The sequence below is a fragment of the Phoca vitulina genome, unplaced genomic scaffold (assembly GCF_004348235.1).
Source record: "Phoca vitulina isolate PV1807 unplaced genomic scaffold, GSC_HSeal_1.0 scaffold69, whole genome shotgun sequence".
In the NCBI taxonomy this organism is placed as follows: Eukaryota; Metazoa; Chordata; class Mammalia; order Carnivora; family Phocidae; genus Phoca; species Phoca vitulina.
In genome coordinates, this window is record NW_022589772.1 from 5,188,950 (window position 1) to 5,214,270 (window position 25,321).

At 40.3% G+C, this 25,321-nt stretch overlaps 1 protein-coding gene across 1 annotated transcript in view; it reads left to right on the forward strand.

Moving 5' to 3' along the window:
* Nucleotides 1–25,321, forward strand: part of ACSL4 (acyl-CoA synthetase long chain family member 4) — an 80,955-nt gene that overhangs the window by 28,212 nt on the left and 27,422 nt on the right. The window contains exons 2-9 of the mRNA XM_032392700.1: nt 2,380–2,429; nt 14,448–14,979; nt 15,227–15,404; nt 16,782–16,891; nt 17,007–17,145; nt 21,805–21,955; nt 22,110–22,233; nt 24,802–24,873. Of these exons, the coding sequence (XP_032248591.1) occupies nt 14,629–14,979; nt 15,227–15,404; nt 16,782–16,891; nt 17,007–17,145; nt 21,805–21,955; nt 22,110–22,233; nt 24,802–24,873 (1,125 nt within the window). The 5' untranslated portion in view covers nt 2,380–2,429; nt 14,448–14,628. The remainder of the gene's footprint in view (nt 1–2,379; nt 2,430–14,447; nt 14,980–15,226; nt 15,405–16,781; nt 16,892–17,006; nt 17,146–21,804; nt 21,956–22,109; nt 22,234–24,801; nt 24,874–25,321) is intronic.

Sequence of the window (25,321 nt, forward strand, 5' to 3'; positions counted from 1 at the left end):
GTTTTGTATTTCCCCCCCCTGCCACCCATAGGTCTTTAAATGATTTTGTAGAAAGTTGGTCTTTGTTGTTTATCAGTTACCTGAGTTAATCTGTTGGGGGACATCTATCCATTTGTACTTAGAAATATGAAGTTTTTCTTCCCCAACATTCTCTTTTTGAGCTCTTTGGACTTTATTTGAGTATGTATATGCAGAGATTTACTTTCCTTATGTTAATATCAAATGTTAGCCCTGTGGGAGAAAAATAAGAAAATGTTAAGTAGCATGCCTTCTGTTTATAAGTAGTCTTAACCATGTGTTCACCATGTACTGATACTGTCCCCAGCGCACCCTCCCCAAAAGTAGATTGTGGATATTCACTTGAAGTGGAGAAGTAGTTCCATGAAACAAAACAAAAGGCATGCTCTGTTAGTGATAGGCCTGGGTATAAATCATTCTTTCCTTCATTGTTCTGTTGGTAGCAAAAGAGAAAATGAACTGTTTCATTTACCAAGTAGTTAGTGTGGTCATTAGTCATATGGATGTTTGCGGCTTCCATTGGAGTGTCTAGATTTTTTTTTAAAAAGTGTTCGAAGGGTTTTTCTCATAGTCCCATGCAAGTAGTACTGAGTACTACTGCATGGAGCTAAGACTTCATTTCTTCTTCAAAATCTTAATCGTGCCCAGGACACCCCTGCAGTGCTGGAATGTAAGTAAGTGATGTCAAATTACGGAAGGGCCTTATTTTACTATTCTGAGTATTCAGATGATAAGTCATTTTCTCCTGCACTGTACAAAATAGGTTAATCCTCAGCTGTAAACTGACCGTAAACCTTCATAGCATATATATATCTTCAAGAGCATCATAAAACTGATCTGTATATTCATTGAAGGAAGATGAAAATATCTCTAGGTTTTTTACTAGAGCAGTGCAGTATTTTGATTTGGAAAGAATCTTGCACTGTTTAAAGGAAATTATTCATTTTGGGTTTTGATGAGAAAATCGGTAGGTGCCTGCAGGCACTTGTGGTGGGGATATCTGGGTAGATTGACTAGTTTTCTGTGGTCAGACTTTATCCCTGAACTTGACTCCTGTCCTGATTGGGGGTGGGGGGAGGATAAGAGGTACAAATAAAACTTTTAACAGCATGACTCTTGCTTCTTGCCATTTTCTTTTCATTTTACTTTAAAATTTTTTATTGAGATATAATTGATGTATAATATTGTGCAAGGTGCACAACATGTTGATTTGATACATTTATATATTGTTACAATTACCACCTTAGCTTTAGCTAACACCTCTGTTGGCATCACATAATTATCATTTCTTTTTTTGTGGTGAGAACATTTAAGATCTAGTTTCTTAGCAGTTCTGAAGTATATGACACACCATTGTTGACTGTGATCACTGTGCTGTGCATCAGATCTCCAGAACTTACTCATCTTCTAGTTGTAAGTTTGTACCCTTTAACAGTGTCTCCCCTGGTCTCCCCTCCAGGCCCTGATAACCACCATTCTACTCTGTTCCTGTGAGTGTGGCTTTTTTAGATTGTACAAATGAGTGACATCATGCAACATTTGTCTTTCTCTGCCTGGCTCATCTCACAAAGCATATCCTCAAGGTCCATCCATGTTGTTGCAAATGGCAGGCTTTCCTTCTTTCTCACGACTATGAGTATATTCCATTGTATGTACATACCATATTTGCTTCATCCATTCATCCATTGGTGGACACTTAAGTTGTTTCCTTATCTTGGCTATTGTGAATAATGCTGCAGTAAACATGGGAGTGCAGATCTCTTTTTGATATCCTGTTTTCATTTCCTTTGGCTGTATATCCAGAAGTGAGATTGCTGGATCATGTGATCATTATATTTTTAATTTTTTACCCAACCTCCATACTGTTTTCCAGAGTGGCTGCACCAATTTACATTCCCACCAACATTGCACAGACCTTCCTTTTTCTCCACAAACTCGCCTACGCTTGTTATCCCTGGTCTTTTTGATGAGAGCCATCCTAACAAGTGTGAGGTGATATCTCATTGTGGTTTTGATTTGCATTTTCCTGATGATGAGTGATGTTCAGTACCTTTTCATGTGCCTATTGGCCATCTGGATGTCCTCTTTGGAGAAATGACTATTTAGTTCCTCTGCCCATTTTTTCATCTTGCCATTTTCCCACAGTTTTGACTACTGTTTCTTAGTCAGGCTCAGTTACTTTTCTGCAGTCCTACATTACTTCTAGCCAGATGATCATCTCTAATCATTTCTTGTTTTCCCTTTGATACCTGGCTCATCATGAACTAAGGTGCACAGGTGATGTGAAACAACACTTGAGTGTTTTTAAAAGGGGTTCTTTTCTTATGTTACTGTACCCATGAATGTTGTCTTTTATTACAGATTGAAATCACAAAAGATATACGTGTTCTTCTTAGAGAAAAAGGAAATCTGTAAGTATTCTTTGAAAATTCTAAATTTGTAATTTTATCAGCTTTTGGAGGAAATTAAGTTTTAAACATACAGGCATCTTGACTCTTTTTGTAGTGGAAAAAACCTGCCAATCTCCATGTTTGTGTTAAAGGGCATTATTTGGAAAAGTAAAATGGGAAAACTTTTTACCCTGTACAGCTTCTAAAATTTAAACCATCACCACTCATTTCTAAAAGGGGAAGTGATAGTTGAAATCTAAGTAAAATATTTTTCCTTAAGCAATTACCAAAAAATGGAGTCACAGATTGGAGTTCCAGTTCTGACTGTTGAGGCTTACAGGCTTCGAGTCTTTGGCAAGCTATTTTGCTTCCTTTTGCCTCAATTTCTAATCTGTAAGGAGGTTTGTTATTCTTGATGGCATGAAGTCTGTAGTAGTGGATACTCTCCCTAATAAATTGAAGCTTGTTCTAGTTACTGGTTCGCAAAACTGATTTAAATATATTTCTGATTTGCAGAATTTTAGGTATTAGTCCCGTCTCTCACCGAAGCATCTACTCTAGACCATAGCATGGAATAAAAGAAACACAGCAGCACACTTAAAATTAGAGTCCTAGAGTTTGAGTCTTGGACCTTGAAAATTACCCAGTCCAGTGTTTCCCCAACATTGATTTTTAGACCAATGCTGGTCAGTGAGGAGTTTTTAGTGGTCCGTCCAGGATGAGGTGAGGAAAGTAAGGACAACAGACCATGCATTTTTTAAGATTAAACTCTTCCCACTTAAATGATTGCTTGTTATTATGAGATCTGTCCATCTAATTTGGGGGCATTAACTACATTCTGTATTTTAGGAAATGATGGTGATAGCAAATGATAGGGTTTTTTGTTTTTTTGTTTTTTGTTTTAAATGTCCATACCTGCCCCCCACCCCCCAAGGCAGCTGTGTCATTCCCCTCACCATCTTTTGCTTTTAAAACTTTTACAGGCCTGTGCTATCTTAAAATAAGAATCCAGTTTTCTCATTTTACAGATGAGGAAACAGACAAGAGGTTATTTAATTTGTTCCAGATCTTACAGTTCAGCAAGCTGCTGAACCAAGACCAAAACCCTGGATACAATGCTGCCTCTCTTGTATTTCTGGTCTTCTGAGAATCGCTTTAATTATAATAGGTTAGAAACTTGAAACAGAAGATCTAGTAGTTTTTATGTGCTAATAACTATTTTTGAATTCCAAGTGTAAAGAAATTCAAGACTTAATGTTCTTGTGTAGCTTGGTGCTAAAGTCTACTTATTAACCTGCATTAGAAAAATCTTAAACATGGCCAGAGATTTTCATCAGCAAGCCTGAATTAGCCGTCTCTGAATTCAGCTACTTAGCACGCTCCCCCATGGTTGATCAAAGAGGTAAGGTATCAGTGAGGTTAGTGTTTCCTTGGGGAAATAGACTGTGCTGCCATCGTGAGGGCATAGTAGTCACGCTTCTATAGTTGATTTATTTGTCCACAGAGAGTCCGTTTCCTCTCTCTCTTCCCCCTCCTCCTCCCACACGCATGCATACACTTGCGCGTGCATACACACACACATACACACACACACACACACACACACCCTATAAATATAGATAAACATTTATGGCACTCGGTTTACAGCCCTTCTAGATATGTAAGAGAAAAGTACCAAGGCAAAGAGTAGGAGTTGCCAAACACATTGGCGGAAACATATGTCCAGTTTTGTTCACGAGTTTACAAGATTCTCTGGAGTGTCTTTGACACTTCAGAGACTCCTCTTCGATTGGCCTAGCTGGGCCTTGGCTGTCCCAAAATACACTTCAAAGCAGAAATACCTAATTCCCTGATCCCCCTCCCTTACTCACCTTAGTGAAGCATGCATGGGCCAGGGAAACAAATGAATGTGAAGAGAACAGAATGGAATGTATTCCTCATTCCTAGTATGGAGACATTAACTTTTCCATGGCTTCTTGTATTGAGTGTCACATGGCTTCCTCCTTTAGTGATGAATTCTTTAGTTTCTAAAATGTCAGGTACAGCCATAATGAAATGCTAAGAATAAAAAAAAAACAAAACATTTTGAATTCTCTCCAGTCTTTGGAATATCTGTGCTCTTCTTTTTACTAGTGCTAATATTTGAGAGTTGACTGAATGGCTATAGGATTTCAATCTTCCAACAGATTTATCAGTCTTCGAGTTCTTTTATTAGTCTCACTTATAAAGGTATATTTAATACTGAAGAGCAGAGTGAGCTTTTAAAAAAAAAATAATGCAGTTTCACATGGTGGCCATGTGGCTGAATTGTAGTGACTTATTTGGCCATTTTGTAAGAAATGGTTTAAGACTACATTGTTGCATAATTTTTAACAGTATAAAATACTGGGAAACCACATTAGCAAAGAACTAACCTGTTGGACTGGCTCCTCCTCTAGCAAATGTGGAGGGTGGGTCATGTGGCAAAAAAAAAAAAAGGTATGGTTGCAAAATTCTCCCTGTTACACAAAGTTGTTACTAAGTGAAGTATTATGCTGGTCACAGATTTTTTTTTTTTTTTTTTATAATCATGGTTGGCAGCCTGCAGTTTGTATTACTTTATTATTAATAAATATATAACATGACAGGAGAGAGACCATCTCTCACTTGGACACAATACATTTATTATAACTGTGAGTTAATTTTAAAGTTATTTTGAATTATTTTTGATTAGCTTATATTAAAACCATGACTGTGTTCCCCTAGAGAAAAAATACCTGGGAAATAGTCTTTGCAGACAAAATTCAAGTCTACCCCATGGCGCGATGTGCCCTCTAATTTAGCAGCAAGGTTCTGTCCACAGGGGTCTGTAACAGTTCATCTTAAGCAGTAGCCTAGGACATTGCAATTGGCACTGAACCCTCTTTATTTCTCTCCAAATACATACCTCCCAGAACTTAGTTTTCCTCCCTTTCTCCTGATGTCTAATCAAGTTGGATCCTAACATCATGCTTTGTCAGTAGCTGCCACTTCTAGCTTGGTCTGTCCTCAGAAGTCCTTAAATGTAAACTTTGGGTTCAATCTGTACAGCCAGCTCCTGACTTTTGAAAGCTTCATATTTAAAAATGAAGCATGTTGTGATCACTTAAAATTAGGAATAGGTGCATAATCATACACAGTGTATGTGGAGTGTGTAGGCAGCAACATTGGCTCCTAGATCTCCTCATTTCAACACATATAGATAGGATCCCAATTATAAGAACCTATGACCTAGAAAAAACATAATCTGATGCATGCCGGGGATGTTATTAAAACATTATGGGAGGGGACTTTTGCTACAGTGTGAAAGAGCATCTTCAACATGGTAGCTGAGGTGTTTCCTTTGCTGGGAAAAGCTGGGAAGAGACTGGCAGGATGGCGACTTCAGGGGTTAAGAACTTTCCAGGTGATGAAGTAGACGGGCTCTGTTAATCTTGTTAGAGACGCACCCAAAGATCAGCCGTAGTGGTGAGAGGTTTGTAGTCCAAATAGCTAGCTAGGCACAAGTGCAGTGTGTCGGGACAGGGTGTGTATATGTTCGCCCTAGGTTTTTGCTTTTGTTTTGCTTTTTCAGTTTTCAGATGTATTTATTATAATTACTGTGTATCAGATCTAAAGTTTGATTGTACAGACTCTACCATATTGATTAGGTTGGTCTATCAATTTGAATCTGATGAGACAAAGGGCGGATGAATATATATTTCACATAGTTATTCAGTCTTGCAAACTAACAGCAAAAGATCCTACTAGCTAACCTTAATGCCTTTTATATTCTTAAAATAGTAACATTTTTAAAGTTTTCATATTAAAATGTGAAGTTTATTATATTGTAATATAGCTCCTGTGAAGTTTGATTTCATTAACCTAATGCAGCCATTCTTTTAACATCATATTTGAGCTTTCTCCTCTATGTTTGAAAATCATTTGGAACTTTTTAATAGTATGTGAGAGAAAAGATATTTTTAAAAAAAGCATTCCACCCCTTTATAAAAGTCTTGACGCAATATCTACGTAGAAATATGATCTTTTAAAGTGCCACAGATATGTTATCTGTTTAATCTCTTGGAACTTTTATTTATTTTATTTATTTTTATTTTATTATTTTTTAAAGATTGTATTTATTTATTTGAGAGAGACAGAGAGCACAGAGTGAGAGGGAGAGGGAGAAGCAGACTCCCTGCTGAGCAGAGAGCTCCACATGGGGCTGGAACCCAGGACCCTGAGATCATGACCTGAGTGGAAGGCAGCCACTCAACCGAGTGAGCCACCCAGGGCCCCACTTGGAACTTTTATAATTGTTTTCTGATTTAATGTTGAGTGGATACAGAAGGCAAATTGCCTCTTTATTTGGTATTTAAATTACCCCTTTTAATGCTGTGTGACTTGAAGATGCAATTTCTTAAAGTAGCACTTACATAGTTAATCATTGATTTTCAAATTGATGCCTTTTATATTTTCATAAGGTTGTTTGTGAAGGACAGATGACATTAATCTGTCTTTATTGTGTGTTTCAACTTGGCAAATGCATGGATCCTTGCTTTAGTCCGTTTTCTCAAACTTTTGGGAAAAAAAAAGTCTCAGTATTAATGGACTTCAGCTTATTAGTTTTTCTTTTTCATTTTTAAATTGATGTTGTGTCATGGGCTTCTGGGGGAGATGATTTCTTTTAAATTCAGACTTTAATCAATATGTAGTGTTTGTTTACTTTGTGTACTAGAGCTTAAATGTATCACTAATGCTTTTTTGTGTTTAAGCTAACTATCTCAGAACGTTTGAAGTAACTGGAATGAAATATTTAACATTAAACTTGACCTCAAGACAAAAAGTAAAATTTTATCTCATTTTCCCCTAAGACTTCTAGGACTCACTCGATACCTAAAGGACATTTTTCCACCTATAAAAATGTCTCGGGATATAGGATGGATCAGTGCTCAAAATTGCTGCCAGGCTTTCTACATACACAAAGTTTATCACTGTCACCTACTTAGATTATACCAGTATGATCAGGATCACAGACAATAGAGCTGAAAGCATAGCTTTAAAATCTATTTAAATCTAAAATCTATTTGAAATCTATTAGACCTGGATCAAAATCCCTACTTCGCTGTGTCACCTTGGGCAAATGATCTCTCAGAGACTGGTTCTGTCATCAGTAAAATGAGGGTACCACCTCAAAGGGTTTCCTGAAGGATTCAATGAGATAATGTATCTAGAGGACTGGGCACAGTGCCTAGCCCAGAGTCAATGCTCAATGAGTGGTTATTCATCTGATCTCTATATGAAACAGTAACCATCAACAGGAACAGTGAACTGTTTCATGACCGAAGGTGATGGCCTGCCCTTTCCTGGAGGCCATACAAATGAATTTCTTGATTTCAAGGAAGCACAGCTTCGAGTTCATGTCCTCCTAATGGGTAGGGCAGCAGGTCTCACTCTTCATACACGGACAGACAGCATACCTTTGTGAGCGGCACGGGTGAATAAGCACATAGTCCCAACTGTGTAGCCTTCACGCTTTCACAAAAGCAGTCTTTTACTTCTGTGCACGGGCAGTTTTTCCAGTTTCATATTTTCTATTAAGCAGCTAAAAAGAGGTTCAAGTTTATTGTAGGGATTTTAAGAGGATACCCTGTCCTAGAATGTCAACACGATGAGTGATTTTTTTTTTTTTTTTAAGATGACTAAGGTTGGTGGGTTTCAGGCTGTTGTACTTGGCGTATATTTTTACTTTATTCCAGAGCAGTGCTACATCCGTTCTTATTTCAGTCACCAGATTTACGGCACTGCTAATGCACAGAGGGACTGTTGTGGTCACTGAGTGTTCAGCAGCAGACTGTAAACTGCCTCATGGAGCTTATATTCTAATGGGGACATTGATAACAAATATGAAAAGGAAAGCATGTGTCGTATTGGTGATAGGTGCTAAGGAGAAAAACAGCGAGAAAAGGGACTGGTGGTGTGGGGGGGCCTTTTTAGGATGGCTGGAGAAAGTGATACTTGAGTAAAGACAAAAAGGATCTGGGAGAATAAGCTCTGCAGGGGTCTTAGAAGAATATTCCAGGCAGAGAGGAAAACATGTACAAAGGGCCTGAAGTAGGATCATGCCTGGTGTGTTCCAGAGACCACAAGGAACAGGTTGAAGTAAAGCAGAATGAGCCAGAGGAAAGCATGGGAGATGAAGTCAGAAATTCAAGAGAGAGGGGAGAGATCCTCGTAGTCTCATAGGGCAGAGTGAGGGCTAACTTCTGAGTGGGCCGTATGGGGATTCTTTGAATGGTTTTGGGCAGACGACTGACCTAATCTACCTTACATTTTAGCTGGAGCGCTCCGGCTGCCGAGTTTAGACTTTGTTATAAAAGTGGGAGCAGGGAGATCAGACTGGCAATTGCATTTATTTCGGTGAGAGATGATAGTGGCTGAAACCAGGATGGTAGCAGTGGAGGTGGTAGGCAGTAGTTGAATTTGGTATGTGTTTTTTAAGTAGAGCCGGTAGGATTTGCTGCTGCTGAGTTGGGTGTGGAGTGTGTGTGTGTGTGTGTGTGTGTGTGTGTGTGTGTGGGAGAGAGAGAGAGAGAGAGAGAGGAGTGAAAGAGGGAATCTCTAAGGTTTTTGGTCAGAGCAGCTGGAATTACCGAGCCAGGCAAGACTGGGTGGGATAGGTCTGTGGGAGGATGATCAGTGGCTCAGCTTTGACCATATTAAGTCTGAGGTACTTGACCGAAATGGACCTGTTGAGGAAAAAGTTGGGTCTACAAATCCGGTGTTTAAGGAGGACCTCCAGGCAGGAGGTAGAAATCTGGGAGTCATCAGCGTATATATGCCATCTAAAGCTGTGGGACTAAATGAGGTCACCATGGGAGTGAGTGTAGAGAAAGCCCAGAGGAGGTTCGGTGACTGAGGACTGTCGCAGTTAGAGGTCAGGGAGATAAAGAAGAAGCAGCAAAGAAGACTGAGAAGGAACAGCTAGGGAAGTCCAAAGAAAACCAGAAGAAATGTGGTCTCCTGGAAGCCAAGTGAAGAAGTTTCAATCAGGAACAGAGGGGTCATCCAGGTCAAAGGCTGCTGATGAGTCAAGGGAGATGAGGGAGCATTAACTGACCTGGGGATGTGAAGTCATGGAGGTCGTTGGGGCCCTCGACCAGAGCAATTTGTGGAGTTGTAGGGGGTAAAAGCCTGAGTAGTAGGTTCAAGAGGAAAATAGGGGGAGAGAACTGGGAGAGGAAGTGCATAGGCGACTCTCAAGTCCCGATGCCAAGAAATGGGGCTGTGGCCAGAGAACATTCGAGAGGCAATGGTTTTTAAGGTGAGAGAAAGACTAGCCTGTTATGATGCTAATGGGCACGATTCAGTGGAGCAGGGCACGTTAATGGGGCGTGAGGGGGAAGAGTCAGTAGAGCGGCCCCGCCAGGGAGAGACCGGGCCCAGGCGGAGACAGGGCCTTGGAGCCCTGGTGCAGGGCTCAGCCCTGGCCGCGCGCGGCACTGGTCCGAGGGCAGAGTCACGGGAGAGAAAAGAGCACGTGGCCGCAGACGCACGAAGGTGGGTAGGTGCAGTGGTGGGAGTGTGCGCCAGTTCTCTCCAGACTGTCACAGTTGTCTCAGCGGAACGGTAAGCCAGCCCAGCAGCCGAGAATGAGGACGGAGGAGGGGCAGGCGTCGGGGGGCTGGCCGGAAGAGCGAGGAGCAGGCAGGAAACCCAGGAGGGCAAGCCAGTGAGCGGAGCCGTCCGGCGCAGTGTGGTTTCTGCACAGCATTGAGGGCCTGCTGGAGCGAGCCGGCGTGGGTATCGGGGGGAGGGGGGGTTCAGCACAGTCCAGCTTTTCTCCAGCCAAGTTCAGCTGCGTGGGTACAGGTGCCCACTTCAATGGAGAATTGGATTTAACCAGGTTGTAGTTTCGCCGAATAAGTACAACAAAGTGAAACGGGGCGAGACAGTTTATTCCAGGGACTGATGATTATTGTCCGTGGATTGCAAGCTGGCTGTGAGGAAGGATTCTGCCAACAGTGCCACGAAGTAGATAATGCAAGCAGCATTCCTGTTCTGTACACGATGCCACTGACCCAGAGCTCTTAAGTGGGAGGTCACTGGACTTGGTCAGAGTCCTGCTTAACAGCACATGTGAGGTTAGACCCGGATCTCCTACCGTAGTTTAACCCATTTACCACCCAGGAAATCAGACTTTCTCCTCCGTAGAGAACAGTTCATTTCCCCCTTAACACAACAGGCAGGTGTTGAATCTTGAGTTGCTTAATCATTGTACACATGTGTCTCTTAGAGTAGATTAGAGCTGCATGCTCGGAAATTTGGCTCTGAAAAAATTGAATTTTCCCATTGACTTAGATCCCCAAAGTGGAGCAACACTTCACATGGAAAACATTAAAGCATCTGCTACACTACTTGCTGTTTCTCACATCCATCCTGCCCTGTTCTGCCTCCATCTGTTCGCTCATCCATTTGTTCTCTCTGTTAGCACTGTCCTCATTTTCCAGTTGTTTTATTTGTCTTTTGAAAACATACCATCCTTCATGCCTACCTCAACTGCTGTGTTTTTTGTGAAACCTTTCTGGATGGTTCTACATCCTCCTTCCTCTATCTCTTTTTTTCCCCCCAAACTGGATGCAAATTTCCCCCTCCTTTGAATATGTTTAGCATTTTGTTCTTATGGGATATATTTATTTTTTAGTAATCTCTACACCCAACATGGGGCTCGAACTCAGGACCCCGAGACCAAGAGTCACATGCTCTTCCAACTGAGCCAAGCAGGCACCCCTCTTATGGGATCTATTCTACATATTTGTGAACTGATCTCCCTGCCCTCTACCTTACATATGAACACATATGTACATGCATTTAAAAGACTGAGGGCATGCTTGACTCCTCTTTGTATCAAGTGCTCAAAACTTACACGTGGTAGGTGTTCTCATCTTTTTTTGAAATAAATTTATCAATAGGTGTGAGTGTAACCCTGGAAAACCTTTGGCAAGGAAAGATTTTAAGATGTCAGGCAAACCTGGGCAGAAGCTGGCCAGTGGGCTTGAAAGAGCACCGGACTTGGGGATGGGTGTCGGTTATAAGGTGCACTTGGCTACTCATTCACCGACATCAGTGGATCAAACATTCAGCTGAACTGGGGGTTCCAAGAAGTCTGGTCAGGGGCTGTCAAGCCTCTCCCACCAAAGCAGCTCTGCTTTTGGCTTTTATCTATATATATATTTGTGTTTTCCATGTTCGTGTAAGATTTTATTCAAATGGTTGTCCCATGCCCCCCTCGCCACCACCAGAAAGAATTTCAAAATGCCTGGAGTAAATGATGTCTCTGATCTCTCCTCACCTGAATGTTCTTCTAGGCTTGCCTACTGTGTGTGTGGGGTGTGTGTGTGTGTGTGTGTGTGTGTGTGTGTGTGTGTGTGTGTGTCTATATTTTGAGGATTAAGTAGAAGACATTTCCCTACCTCCAAGGCTTAAGGCAAATATGTGTAAAAGATTAAGTGTATATAACATGAATGACTAAAAATGTATAGTACAGTTAATCCAATTAGATTATAAACCCTTCCAAAGCTGTCTTCTTTATATATCTTCAGCCCCAAGTCTGACAATTTCTCAATTGAAGCCAAGACTTTTTTTTGACCTTCTGGTATTGTCTCTGAGAATTTATATATTGAAATAAATATAATTTTGTCTTGAGTTAATTTCCTTTTGGTATTCCTTTCTATTACCAGTAGGGAATTACTATTTTTTTTTAATTATACACATAAGTAGGTTATCATCTGTGACTACCCTTTGAGATTGATAAAAGAATATTACAGGATATTTGTTCTAAGAAAGAGGTGTTGGGTTTGATAGGGTTGAGAACTACTGGTCTCTGCTATATACTTAGGTGCTTAGATGTTTGCTAATATTGGTTAATTTAATCAAGGATAAAATGAGTGGTAGACATTTCAAGTGATGTAGGAGGTTAGAAAAAGGAAGGATTATTGTGGATTTGGGTTGTCATGAAATGGATGATGGGAGAGAGGATTGTTAGAGGGGTTCTTGCATACTGAGGACCAGACACCATGATAGACACTTGACATACCTTATCTTGAAGAAATGAATGTCCAGACTTGTCAGAGAGACCGAGGAAGCAATTTCTCGGTAGGGTAAATCACAAAATTTAAAGTTGGAAGGATGTCAGGAAATCATCTAGGCCAGCAGTTCTTACTTCAGGGTTGGTGTCACCCTTAGAGGTTCGTGGATGGATTTCCAGGAACCCACAAACCCCCTAAAATTGTAGATACCATTTTGTGTAGCTTGGATTTATAGTTCTCCTTGGAACCTCTAAATGGGGTTCACCACCTCTAAGAAGTTAAGGGCTACTGATCTAGTCTGATCTTAAGCTCACATCGGTTGTCTGGCTCAAGCTTACCCAGCCAGTTAGTGACGGAGATGGGGACTGAAACCCAGGTCTTTCCACTTGTAGTTTCTTGCTCACTTTACGCCACTCAGTTGAAGGACATGAACAAAAACCAAGGCTAGATTAAGGTACCACCTTATGGTAATTGGTGTAAAAACAGACAATGGTCCTCTGTTCGATAGTCTATTTCTACAAAAGTTGCAGAGGGATGGGCTTCAATCTGTCTCCTCAAAGTGCACTATTATTTTAATTTTTATAGTTGAAATACGTGGCCACTCTCCAAAATAGCTTTATCAGCTGAGGGAAGGCCAGCTCCCTGAGTTAGTGTTATCCCTGAGGCTGTAGCTGCAGTTCCTCTCCAATTAGCACTATTTTCCTGACCTGCCACGGCCCCCAGTTTTGTGCCTAATCAATTTAAAATCACTTTGATCTGTCAGACCCTGTACTCCCGTAGCCTCTTTAGCCAGCATGCAATCACTGTGCCCCAGTCAGGCTAGTGTCCTTATTATGGGCACTCCCTACTCCCCCAAAGCCCTTTCACCCCTATCTCTGTGTCTCTCCATGGGGCTTCTCTGCCCGGAATGCTCTCCATTCTTTTCCTCCTTTGCGGGGTCCAGTTTAAGTCTCATGTCCACAGAGCCTCCCTTACCTACTGGTGGCCATTTCACATTCCCTCTGGACGCCTGTTGCATTTATTTCTTGTACTGCACGCCACAGCTCTTGGCTCTTTCCACGAGGCTTTTCCCTGGAAACGCTTCGGTGGTGGGCACTTTGGGAATGGGGTTCCGGGAAGTCTGGGGGGTGCTCTGGATACCCCCAGTCTCCCTGATTCAGCCAGAGCAGTTCCACTTCAGTTGCATATGTGGGAAGTCTGCATGAGTTTTTATTTGAAGAAGCGGTTTAGCTGCCCCTCTGCCCCCCCCCCAAAAAAGTTTGAAAGACAGTGGATCTGACTCATGTGCTGACTGCCTCATAAGTGTTAACTGGTAATGGGCAAGGGCCAGGACTGGACTGACACTAGTTGAGACCTGCTACTACTATTCCCAGGCACCGGGTGCAATTTTGAGCACAAAATGAACACTTAGGAAATGACTTTACAATTGTATTGCTCAACAGTTTTCGGGATGGGAGATCGTGAACAGTGTTACCTCAGAAATAGTATTTCTGGGTTGATCATTGAGAAATAAACCTACATTTGTGGATTTCTTCCATTTTGGATGTAAAACCTAATCCTATTTAAAACTACCTGTTTTACATGTACATATTTAGGAGAAACCTCACTATTGGCATTCCCAAAGTTCAACTGAACTTCAATGTCACATCCGTACATTCGTGTAAGCATTAAAGTAGTGTCATTCAACTGACTTGCGGAGTGATGTTCAGAGGAGAGTATACCTAAACACCTAGACAAAATTAAATTCAGAAGTTTATGGCAATGCTTAAAAATGGAAAATGCCAGTCTTTCAGACCAGTTATTTCAACTTTCTGTATCAGATCAATTATATAAACTACTGAAGACCTGAGTATTTAAATCAGTGTTGCTATCAACTTGTTAATACTCTTGTTTTTGTTTTTGTTTTTTGTTTTTTTTTCCTGCTCTCTGCCTGGCTCATTGTCTTCACCTCCAGGTGTACTTTATTGTCGGCTTCCAAAGATTACTAACTTCTATCTGTATCATTAAAATTGAACTGCCTTGGCTATACTGCTACTCTTAACCGCTGCTTCCATTGTTGCCTTCTTCAGCAAAACAAGGCTTTCTGCAGCCAAAGAATAACAAGAAATACACACCACTGTAGGAGCCTTGCCACTATGAAACTTAGGCTAAACGTGCTCACCATTATTTTGCTGCCTGTCCACTTGTTAATAACAGTATACAGTGCCCTTATATTTATTCCATGGTATTTTCTTACCAACGCCAAGAAGAAAAACGCCATGGCAAAGAGAATAAAAGCTAAGCCCACTTCAGACAAACCTGGAAGTCCATATCGCTCTGTCACGCACTTCGACTCGCTAGCTGTCATAGACATCCCCGGAGCCAACACTCTGGATAAGTTATTTGATCATGCCGTGTCCAAGTTTGGGAAGAAAGACAGCCTTGGGACCAGAGAAATCCTAAGTGAAGAAAATGAAATGCAGCCAAATGGAAAGGTTTTTAAGAAGGTACAGCATTCTCGCACCTTTTAATTTTTCTTTTAAGGGGAAGGTACGCATCACTTGATCATAGATCAAATGCGTTTTAAATATGCTGCCATTCCACTTAAATATTCTGTGTAACCAATTCTCAGAAGGTGCTCACAGCTTCTGTATATTCACTTAAAGGCAGTTTTAGAGTTCTATACTTGGAATAGTATTTTAACTGCTTATTTGAATAAAGATACTAATATTAGAGAATGTCTCCCTTTAACAGTTAATTCTTGGGAATTATAAATGGATGAGCTATCTCGAAGTGAACCACAGAGTGAATAATTTTGGTAGTGGACTCACCGCACTGGGACTGAAACCAAAGAGCACTGTTGCCATTTTCTGCGAGACCAGGGCCGAATGGATGATTGCGGCCCAGACCTGCTTTAAGTACAATTTCCCTCGTAAGTGCCTTACGTTTTTGGAGGGGGAGAGAAGGGATTTTAGTAACATGTGAAATTGTCCTGTGATGCTGTTGCTTTCATGGTAGGTGTTCCTTAGCCATTTTTCTGCATGAGTTCTATCCGTAAAACAGTACATACTGTAGTTAAAAGATCTCTGATTATTCCTGTTAAAGAAAGTAATTTCTAAGCGCCAGTATGGGAATTGGCAGCTTAATGGATAGAATTTAGAGTTTTACTTTTCAGTTGGAAGTGAATTCTACATGAAAGGTTTGGGGCTTGGGGGTGTTTTTTAGGGCATGACATACAAAATAATGATTAAAACAAACAAACAAACAAAACGATCATTGCTTAGGATCATTCTAGTTCATTGCCTCACTTCGAGGCCTTTTCTTTGACCTCTTCCATTTTACATGTGAAATGAGCACATAACAACTTGAACTGACATTAGATATGTTGGCCAGAAAGTAAGGTATAGGGTATATTCCTGATTCATAAGCATTTGTTTTTGCCGTTGTGCATGAAATTGTTTTTAAAAATTTAAAGTCCAGAACAATGCCTACCACATACTAGGCACTCAATTATTTACTGAATTAAGAACACTACAAGTGTAGTATAGTAATCAAGAATTTGTATCTCAAACAAACAAAATGAATATGAAATGATCCCCTGTGTACCCATCACCCAGCTTCAACAATCAACAGCTTGTGAAAAGTCGCTCTTCTTAACCATGTTGCTGCTTTGGTTACCAACCTAGAGCTGAATTTCCAATCTGATTGAAGTTTAGCAAATGCCCCTTGATTCTAACTGATCTTGGTTTCAGCTTATGTTTCCTTTGTCTGGTAGCTCCTAAAGAGTAGATCTCCTTGGCCCACCCATTTAAGGCTTGGAGGTCACCAATCAGCTTGGACATTGGACCCACTCAAAAACTCCCTAGAAGGAGTGAGGACATGATTCCATCTTGAGATCCTCAATCTGAAGATTCTCAAGGACTTATTCATTCTTGGTGCTATGACCAATGAAAGAGCGTATCACAGGGTAGTTCTAGGTGGGCTAGCTCTGACTTAAATTAGGAGTTCAGCCAGAAGCTTATTGGCCTTGAGAATCTCGATTGACCAATTTTTGAACAGTTGTGCACTTCCAGTATTCCTGGGTTTCTTCAGATATAGGATGTTAGAATCCTGAGACTTTGTAAGGAACATCTGGGGCTACTGGGAAGTTTCAGGCAACATTTAAAGGTAATAGCAGAGACTATGAAATCAAACGACATTATAAAATGCCTTTGCATCCATGAGTGTACCCATCACAAAAGGCTGACTTAAATAATATATCTCATAAATGTTTATCATTTAACATATGTGTTTATTTTTTATTATGTAGTTGTGACTTTATATGCCACACTTGGCAAAGAAGCTGTAGTTCATGGGTTAAATGAATCTGAGGCTACCTACCTGATTACTAGTGTTGAACTTCTGGAAAGTAAACTTAAGGTAAATAAGAATTTTTCTTTGAATTCATGGTAGTGTTCTCTGACAGGAAAATGTCCAATAATAGAGTTCATTACAGGCCCACATGTAAGAGCTGGATCTTTTTTCTGCTCAACAGACTGCATTGTCAGATATCAATTGTGTTAAACATATCATTTATGTGGACAATAAGACTGTCAATAAAGCAGAATACCCTGAAGGATTTGAGATTCACAGCATGCAATCAGTAGAAGAATTGGGATCCAAGCCAGAAAACAGTAAGTAAAGCAGTGGAAACAAAATTTATTCATCTATTTAAGGTTTATTTCAGTAGGTTAGGAAAAGAAGTAATGCAAATGAAAACCGTAAAATTCTTTGATGTAAAAAAAAATTTTTTAATGTTTAAACTATCAAGACCATATATGATTGAAGTTTTCTCTCCTTTTCTCCTCAAAGGTAACCAGTGTTTTAAAATTTACTAAATAGTTAATGTATTCAATGGTTCAGACTTACGGCAGTCTGAACTTTTTTTCAAGTAACCCGTTCTAACTTTCCTCCCTGGACCTCAGGTGAAGAGAAGATCTCCAGGCCTTCCATTCAGTAACCTTTTTTTTTTTTTTTTTTTTAAAGCTTAATGCTAGTGATTTTAATGATGTCTCAGAGGATGCAAAAAGCTGTTGGCCAAGCTCATGCTCGGATTTATTCTACCACTGAGGTGGTATTTGGTATTTCATTTGAAACCAGTAGATGCGCCTTGTGGCAAAATGTCAGTTGGTCATCAGGACAGAGGGTTGAGGAAATTAAAGACTCCGTTTCAATAGTTTCTTTCTTCCTGTCTAATGTGAAGATCACGATAGTCTACTAGATGAGGAAAGGATTCATTTTGGTAGGAGAAAACGTTGCTTGAACCCCTGTTCAGCTTCTGAGTATTTGCACATTAGGGACTGAACACATTTGCAATGAGCGAGATTGACTGTACAGCGCTTTACCCAGTGTGGAGAATGGCACAGAGGCTGAGCTTTCATGCCACTTGCAGAAAAACATAGGAACAGTTTAGATAAACATTATCGCTTCTATGTAACAAGTGAGCCAGCCGCAACTTCTTGGAGGTCTGAGACTCCTGGGTCAGAGGTGAAGGACAGTTTTTTTTTTTTTTTATTCATGGCGAAAGCAGTAGCCAGGCTGTCCGCATCTGTGTTGCTTCCCCACACTCCGGTTTCCACAGGGCAGTGGGAAGAGGGTTGGGATGATAACCTGTACCTGCAGCGAGTCGTGTTACAGGAGAGCGGCTGTGAGATGAGGGAGCCCAAAGCTCGTAGAGAGGGTAGTATGACTGCCCTTTGCCCTGGAGAGAGAGAGAGAGATTATTTTTATTGTACTGGACAGGAAGCACATCTACTCTTTTGCTCTGGAGGTAGATGCTATCTCCACCTTCCAAGGTTGTTTATTGTGCAGACACCCTTGAAAAAATGGTTTAGAACCCGGTCACTGCCTCTGTTCACAAGATGTGCAGAAAGAAACTCAAGAGACCCATGGAGAATTGTCTCTCAACACCAGACAGACACTGCAAGATTGAGGTCACCTGGGAGGTCCTTATCAGTAGTGATCTGTTGCCAATTCTGTTGATTCACCAAAGGATTTTGGTATAAAACTATGGGGGTATTAGTCCTCATAATGTTGTGTAAGCAATAACCGGATAGACCACATAGCCCGCCTAGTTCCATTTATCTTTACAGTAATGAGATACATGTATTTTTTGGTGATACTTTACCTTAGTTGATAGTTATGATAACAAGAAGTGAAGCGTCCCATTTTGTCCTTGGACTGAGAAGAGCTTAACGTATCTACTGCTGGCTGCTTCCATTAATCATCAGAGAAAGAATGCAGTTCTTACTTGCTTCATTCTATAAACTGGCAGTAGATATCTTTTTTTAAGTTGTATTTATTTAGGTCACTTCTACCCCCAGTGTGGGACTCGAACTCATGACCCTGAGATCAAGAGTCACATGCTCTTCCAACTGAGCCAGCCAGGCACCCCGACAGTAGATATCTTTAAGGAGCATTAGCATGACCCAATTTGAGTATAACTTTATCTTTGGTTATTTCAGTGGCAAATCACACTGCTTAAATTTTTTATTTTAACTGGTATGTAAAAATACAATTCATTTTTGTAAACTGATTTTTAAAAAATAAAGTTTATTTTGTAGAGCAGTTTTAGGTTCATAGCAAAATTGGGGGGAAGGTACAGAGGTTTCCCATACACTCCCTGCCTCTACAATGCATAGGCTTCTGCATTTACCAACATCCCCCACCAGAGTGGTACATTTGTTTCAATTGATGGATCTACTCTGACATCTCATTATCACCCAAAGCCCATAGTTTCCATTAGAGTTGACTCTTGGTGGTGTACATTCTGTGGGTTTGGACACATGTATAATCGTCATATCACTATTATAGTACCTCCACTATAGTCTCCCCATCATAGTGGCACCATTATAGTACCATAAAGGATATAAACTGATTTTTAATAATCCACCCATCTTATGAAACATTTATTTAATTCTGTTAATATATCTGTGTATTCTGGAACAGAAAGGAGGTTACTAGGTCACCACAGTACCCCACCTTGAAAGTAGAAGCCTCAGTATGCTGTTTAAAATTAGCATGTTAGAATTGTAGAGTTGAAGAAGTCACTGACAGATCAGGTCAACAACAACAACAACAGCAACGGAACACAAGGAAACTGAGGGAGATGATGGAGAGAGGTCTGTTATCCTGATCGTGGCGATGGCATCACAGGTGTATGCATATGTTCAAATCACCAAATTGTATATATTAAATATGTGTAGTTCTTTGTGTATCAATTATACCTCGGTAAAGCTATTTTATTTTATTTCTTTTTATTTTTTAAAAAAAAATAGGAACAGTTTAGATAAACATTATCTCTTCTATGTAACACTTGTTAGTCCAGAGTAGATAAATTAACAGAAAGAAACAAATTTATGTCACATTAAAGTTTTAAAATACTGATATACACAGCGTTTGCTTAGAGTGTGCATCTAGGCACTTAATAAATGGGGAGTTTCAATTTCACTCAACTGTTTGTTAGTATTGTGGAGTGACAAAAAAGTAATGTTGTTAGTAGCAATTCTCTTTATTGGTAGGCTAGAAGATACTTTCCAAGTAACAATATTTACAGTTTTTCTAATTTGCTTCCTTTAACCTGTAACATACCAGTTAAAATAAAAAATTTAAGCAGTGTGATTTGCCACTGAAATAACCAAAGATAAAGTTATACTTAAATTGGGTCATGCTAATGCTCCTTAAAGATATCTACTGTCGGGGTGCCTGGCTGGCTCAGTTGGAAGAGCATGTGACTCTTGATCTCAGGGTCATGAGTTTGAGTGCCACTGTTCTAATTGTATTTATTGAAATGTAATGTGTTGTCTATTTAATCTAAACTTTTTAACCTCGTGTGTTATGTCTTTTTTATTTCATTTTTCCATGAATGCATTTTTATTGTATTTTCCAAAAGTGTCCATCCATAAATTATTAGGTGGGGAAAAAATGTCCTCACCACACATAGTTTGAAAAGCACGACTCTAGCGCAGAGGTTGGTAAATTACAGCCTGCTGTCTGTTTCTGTAAATACAGTTGGACTGGAACACCATCACAGTTGTTTAACAAACGCCTTTGGCTGTGTAGTTTTGGCAGTGACTGTATGGCCCTCAAAGCCTAAAATGTTTACTGTCTGATCCTTTGCAAAAAGAGTCTGCTGACCCCTGCTCAAGATGGCTGAATCTAATCTGTCGGGAAGACCTCTCTATTTTCCGCTCCCAGTCATTCAGTAAGCAAAGATAGCTCTGGAGCTCAGGAACTTTAAGATGATTAAACACCCTAACCCCCTTCAGACAGAGGGTTAGAAGAAGTGAAGTTTAGATACTATCTAGATATTACCTTTGATAGGGAATGGAGAGCTTATAAACCCCTCCACATGGTGTCTCTCTCTCAGTATCTGGAAATTCCTGTCTAATTTTGATTCCACAGAATCAAAGTATGATCCAATCCAGATAGGGCAATAAGCACTAAATCTGGAAGACCCAAAAGGGTCCCGAAGCCAGACACATGACAAGTGTTCTGACTACAGGAGTGAGTGAGCAAGTGAGTCAGAGAGAAGGGACCTCTTACGCCATTATTTTTATCTAACTGCACATTCAGTACTTTGAAAAAAATGATTTCCTGTACAGATTTCAAGAAGCAACGATAAAAACAGTGGAAAGGGTAATTTTGGTGGTGTTCTTTGGATTTTACTTGCTGCTTGGAATCTAATCTTAAAATAGCCTGTTAAATGTATAATGGTTATCTAATTCAGTTTCCATGGTTCAGTTATGGTAAAATAAAATTATTTTTATAAAAAGTTAAAAAAAAGAGATCAAGTCCAGCGGTTTCCAATCACGTTCATACACACCTGTGGAGCCTTTGCTCCATCCCAGGCACAGAATGTTCCGAGCTAGGGACCAGAGATAGAGATGGTATTTTGTTTAAGTTCCACAGGTGATTCTCATGCCCACCAGCTGTTAAGAACCACAATCAGGTCCAACCGTCTCATTTTAAAAAGATGAGAAGACTGAGGCCTGAGGAGTTTGCATCCAATACTCTATCCTTTCGATTCTCCACAGTCCTGGATAGCTTTCTGCAACACTGGAAAGGCAGGCGTAGACAGGGATTAGGGTGAGCATCCAGAAAATGGGCCAAATCGAGTTTGAAATTCTCACTGCAGGTAACCAGAATTTGATCGCCATTTTTGTGTTGATTATCAGTAGAGAGTATTTGTTTTACGCAGTTTATCACGATGCAAAAATCTAAAAATCTTCATCTTTGTTTAGCAATTTAACTTTTAAACTGAAGAAAACGCCGTGCTTTTTTCGTTCATTTAGTGAGCATCCCTCCAAATAGACCGACCCCTTCGGACATGGCTATTGTCATGTATACCAGTGGTTCTACTGGCCGACCCAAGGGAGTGATGATGCACCATAGCAATTTGATAGCCGGGATGGCAGGCCAGTGTGAGAGAATTCCTGGACTGGGGTAAGAGAGAGTTATTCCACTTTCTCCTTAGAAATCAGAGCCCATGTTTGGCCTTCTCTAAACTCAATCTATATTAAAATGACAAGGCTATTGATGTTCCTAATTACCGCACCTTTTTAAGAATGGCTAAAGTGTTTCTCTCATTTTGTTTTAGACCAAAGGACACATACATTGGCTACTTGCCTTTGGCTCACGTACTAGAATTGACAGCAGAGATATCTTGCTTTACCTATGGCTGTAGGATTGGATATTCTTCTCCACTGACACTCTCTGACCAGGTGACAAGCTTTTCACTATATTGGCGTGATCATATTAAGTTGCATTGTTTGGCTGACAACATTTTGCTGAAACTTGAGATATTTTAATTCTGTGAAAGCTTTCTCCTTGACTTCAAAAAGAGTTTCCATGAGCAAATATGTAGTTGTGGAAAAGAATCTTGTGGATTTTTTAGCATTGCTTTATCTACATCTTTTAAAACAATTTCAAAACTAACAGTTCATCTTGTCTTTATTCGATTTTGATTCTGGATAGCTAGGATAGAGAATATAAAGGCTCTGAGCCTTTTGGACACATTATCCATCAACAGCGGTAGGTTTGGGGGAGGAGATGTGGTGGTAGGATTGGAGCCCGGTTTTACACTGAGTTTTCTCTAGCACTGTGCTGTCGACTGCAGTAGTCCCTAGCCACATACTGAAGTAGAGATAATTAAAATTAGATGAGAAAAATTTCATTTCTCAGTTGATGTAGCCACATTTCAAGGTCTCAGTAGCTGCATGTCACTGGTGGCTACCTCGTTGGACAGCACAGGTACCAAACATTTCCATCATCATGGCAAGTTCTATTGCCTATCCAAAGGCAGGCCTCAGCTTTGTGCCCTGAGTCCGGGTTCTCCCTTCTCCCTGCTGTAGGAAGGCCAACAGTGGTTAGAGCTAACTCATGTACTTAAAGCCCATTTGAAATTACACATCCAATACCTACTAATAAATGAGACTTGATCTAGTCAAGTTAAAACAGACCTGTGAATAAGACTGGGGCTTGGATTGTAAAACAAAATTTTTAGAAAACTTTGTAATGGTTAAAAAAAAAAAAAAAGAAAAGAAAAAAAGGAAAATCTGTGATGATTACATTTCAGTGCACTGTAGTGGGTTTTTCTTATGTTCAGAAATATTTTCAAAATGTGAAAAACATTTCAATAGGCTTTGAGTGTAATTCCCCCCTGAGAAGTTCAGAAGTCAAGGACTAGGAACCCTTGTTTTCACTGCCTTTCTGAAAACAGTCGCCTCTGTGTAGGGAAGGGGGCAGATGGAGTGAATGCCCCACCTACCTTTTTAATGAACTTTATAAGAAAGAGCCTAAATCTTACCAGGAATCTAAAACCCAGGAATCTCCCTCACATTGGAAATCCGAAGAAGGGGGACGATTAGAGGCACCGCATGTGAAGCCAGCAGATAATTGTGATGTTGTCCTAACAAGGGTTCTTGTAATTGTAATAAGACAAGAGAAATGATACCATTACTGAGAGTAATAAAGAAAGTGAGGAAGGGCTCCTTGTGGCTACTGCTACCCTGGAACAGCTCTCTAGAACAAGTGGTCAGTACCACATGGAGGGCAGCTCTTTCTCGAAGGACGTAAGAGCCCATCTTTCTCTCTACAGAGCAGCCCTCCCGTGTGTGGTGTGCATGTGCGGGGGTAGGTTTCCACTTGCAAATGTGCACACACTTGCACGTACATAAAACAAGTAGTTATTGTATTTCCTTTATCCATCTTAAAGAAAAGGAGGATAAAAGCAATTGAGTTATACCAGCAGAACCTTCTGTATGACGAGGCTGTGCTACCTGGCAGATCACACTCTTTCTTAAGAGCTGGTTTTCTTCCCACCTGTGTCAGCACAACTAACACAGCCTACGTCTAAACTTACAGACTAATGAACTGCATTATAGCAGATTCTTATTTTCACTTTTTATTTTTAAATTTGTTTTATTTTTTTTAGAGGGGGGGAGCAGAGGGGGAAGAAGACAGAATCTTAAGCAGTCTCCACACCCAGCACATGAGCCTGACGTGGGGCTCGATCTCACAACCCTAAGATCATGACCTGAGCTGAAATCAAGAGTCGGACGCTTAACCAACGGAGCCACTCAGGCACCCCAGCAGATTCTTATTTTCATTTCCCTTTTTCAGTGGGCTCCTTTATCATTGTTTCTGCATGCTGATTTGACATTTGAAATCCCAAACAGTTATTTATGTGTGTGAGAAGTAAAAGAAAAGAAAACGAAAGAAAGTAGTACGTACACATTGACATATGTATGTGCATATCCCCACATAGTCAGTGGTAGTGTCTTCAGTATCCTGTCAACGAAAATGTTATCAAATGAATATTTTTGTATGATGTTAATTGACAGCAGTGACTTTGAGAGGTGGCTTTACCATTTGGCTCATCAAAGAAAGTTAAAAGTATCTTCAACTTTGTTTTAGTGCTCCATCTACTTTAGTTGAGGGCTTCTGTTTTTCCTTTTTTTTCCCTAATGGATGGTTCGTGCTGTGGTCGATTATGTCATAAGTAAGTGCTCCATTTACCAAAATATCCCATTATCCTTCATTCTGAATCAGCATTTCTCCTCTAAAGAAGGCTGAAATGTGCTTGAAGAACTAATCTGTGGACTAAAGCACTAAAACATTTACGCCTTAGACTTTTGTAGGTTATGATGGTTCTAACCGATAACTCCCAGAGCAGTAGAAGATCAGATTCCATGTGTAAATTTCTGTCACTGTCATCCTTGATATTCGAATTACAGCATTTTTTGCAAAGGTTGGTTTTCCTGATCCTATTCACTTTGTCTTTGCTGTAGTCCAGCAAAATTAAAAAAGGAAGCAAAGGAGACTGCACTGTACTGAAGCCTACACTCATGGCGGCTGTTCCGGTGAGTACAGAATGTAAATGTCCTTTGCTGCTCGCACTTGGACTTTTTATTTTTATTTTTATTTTTTAAAGATTTTATTTATTTATTTGAGAGAGAGAATGAGATAGAGCATGAGCGGGGGAGGGTCAGAGGGAGAAGCAGGCTCCCCGCTGAGTAGGGAGCCCGATGCGGGACTCGATCCTGGGACTCCAGGATCATGACCTGAGCCGAAGGCAGACGCCTAACCAACTGAGCCACCCAGGCGCCCTCACACTTGGACTTTTTAAACGGTAATACCCTTAGGGATTTGTGTACTGTTTTAAATTTTAATTTTACTGTGTTGAAATTATGGCAGATGTGTTCATTAGAAGTTTCGATAAGTATTGGGAAGGATGGGATGGCAAGCTTCTGCAATGTATGCCTGCTAGTGTTGCCGATACTTGAAAATGAGGGGCTGAAAATGACCTGA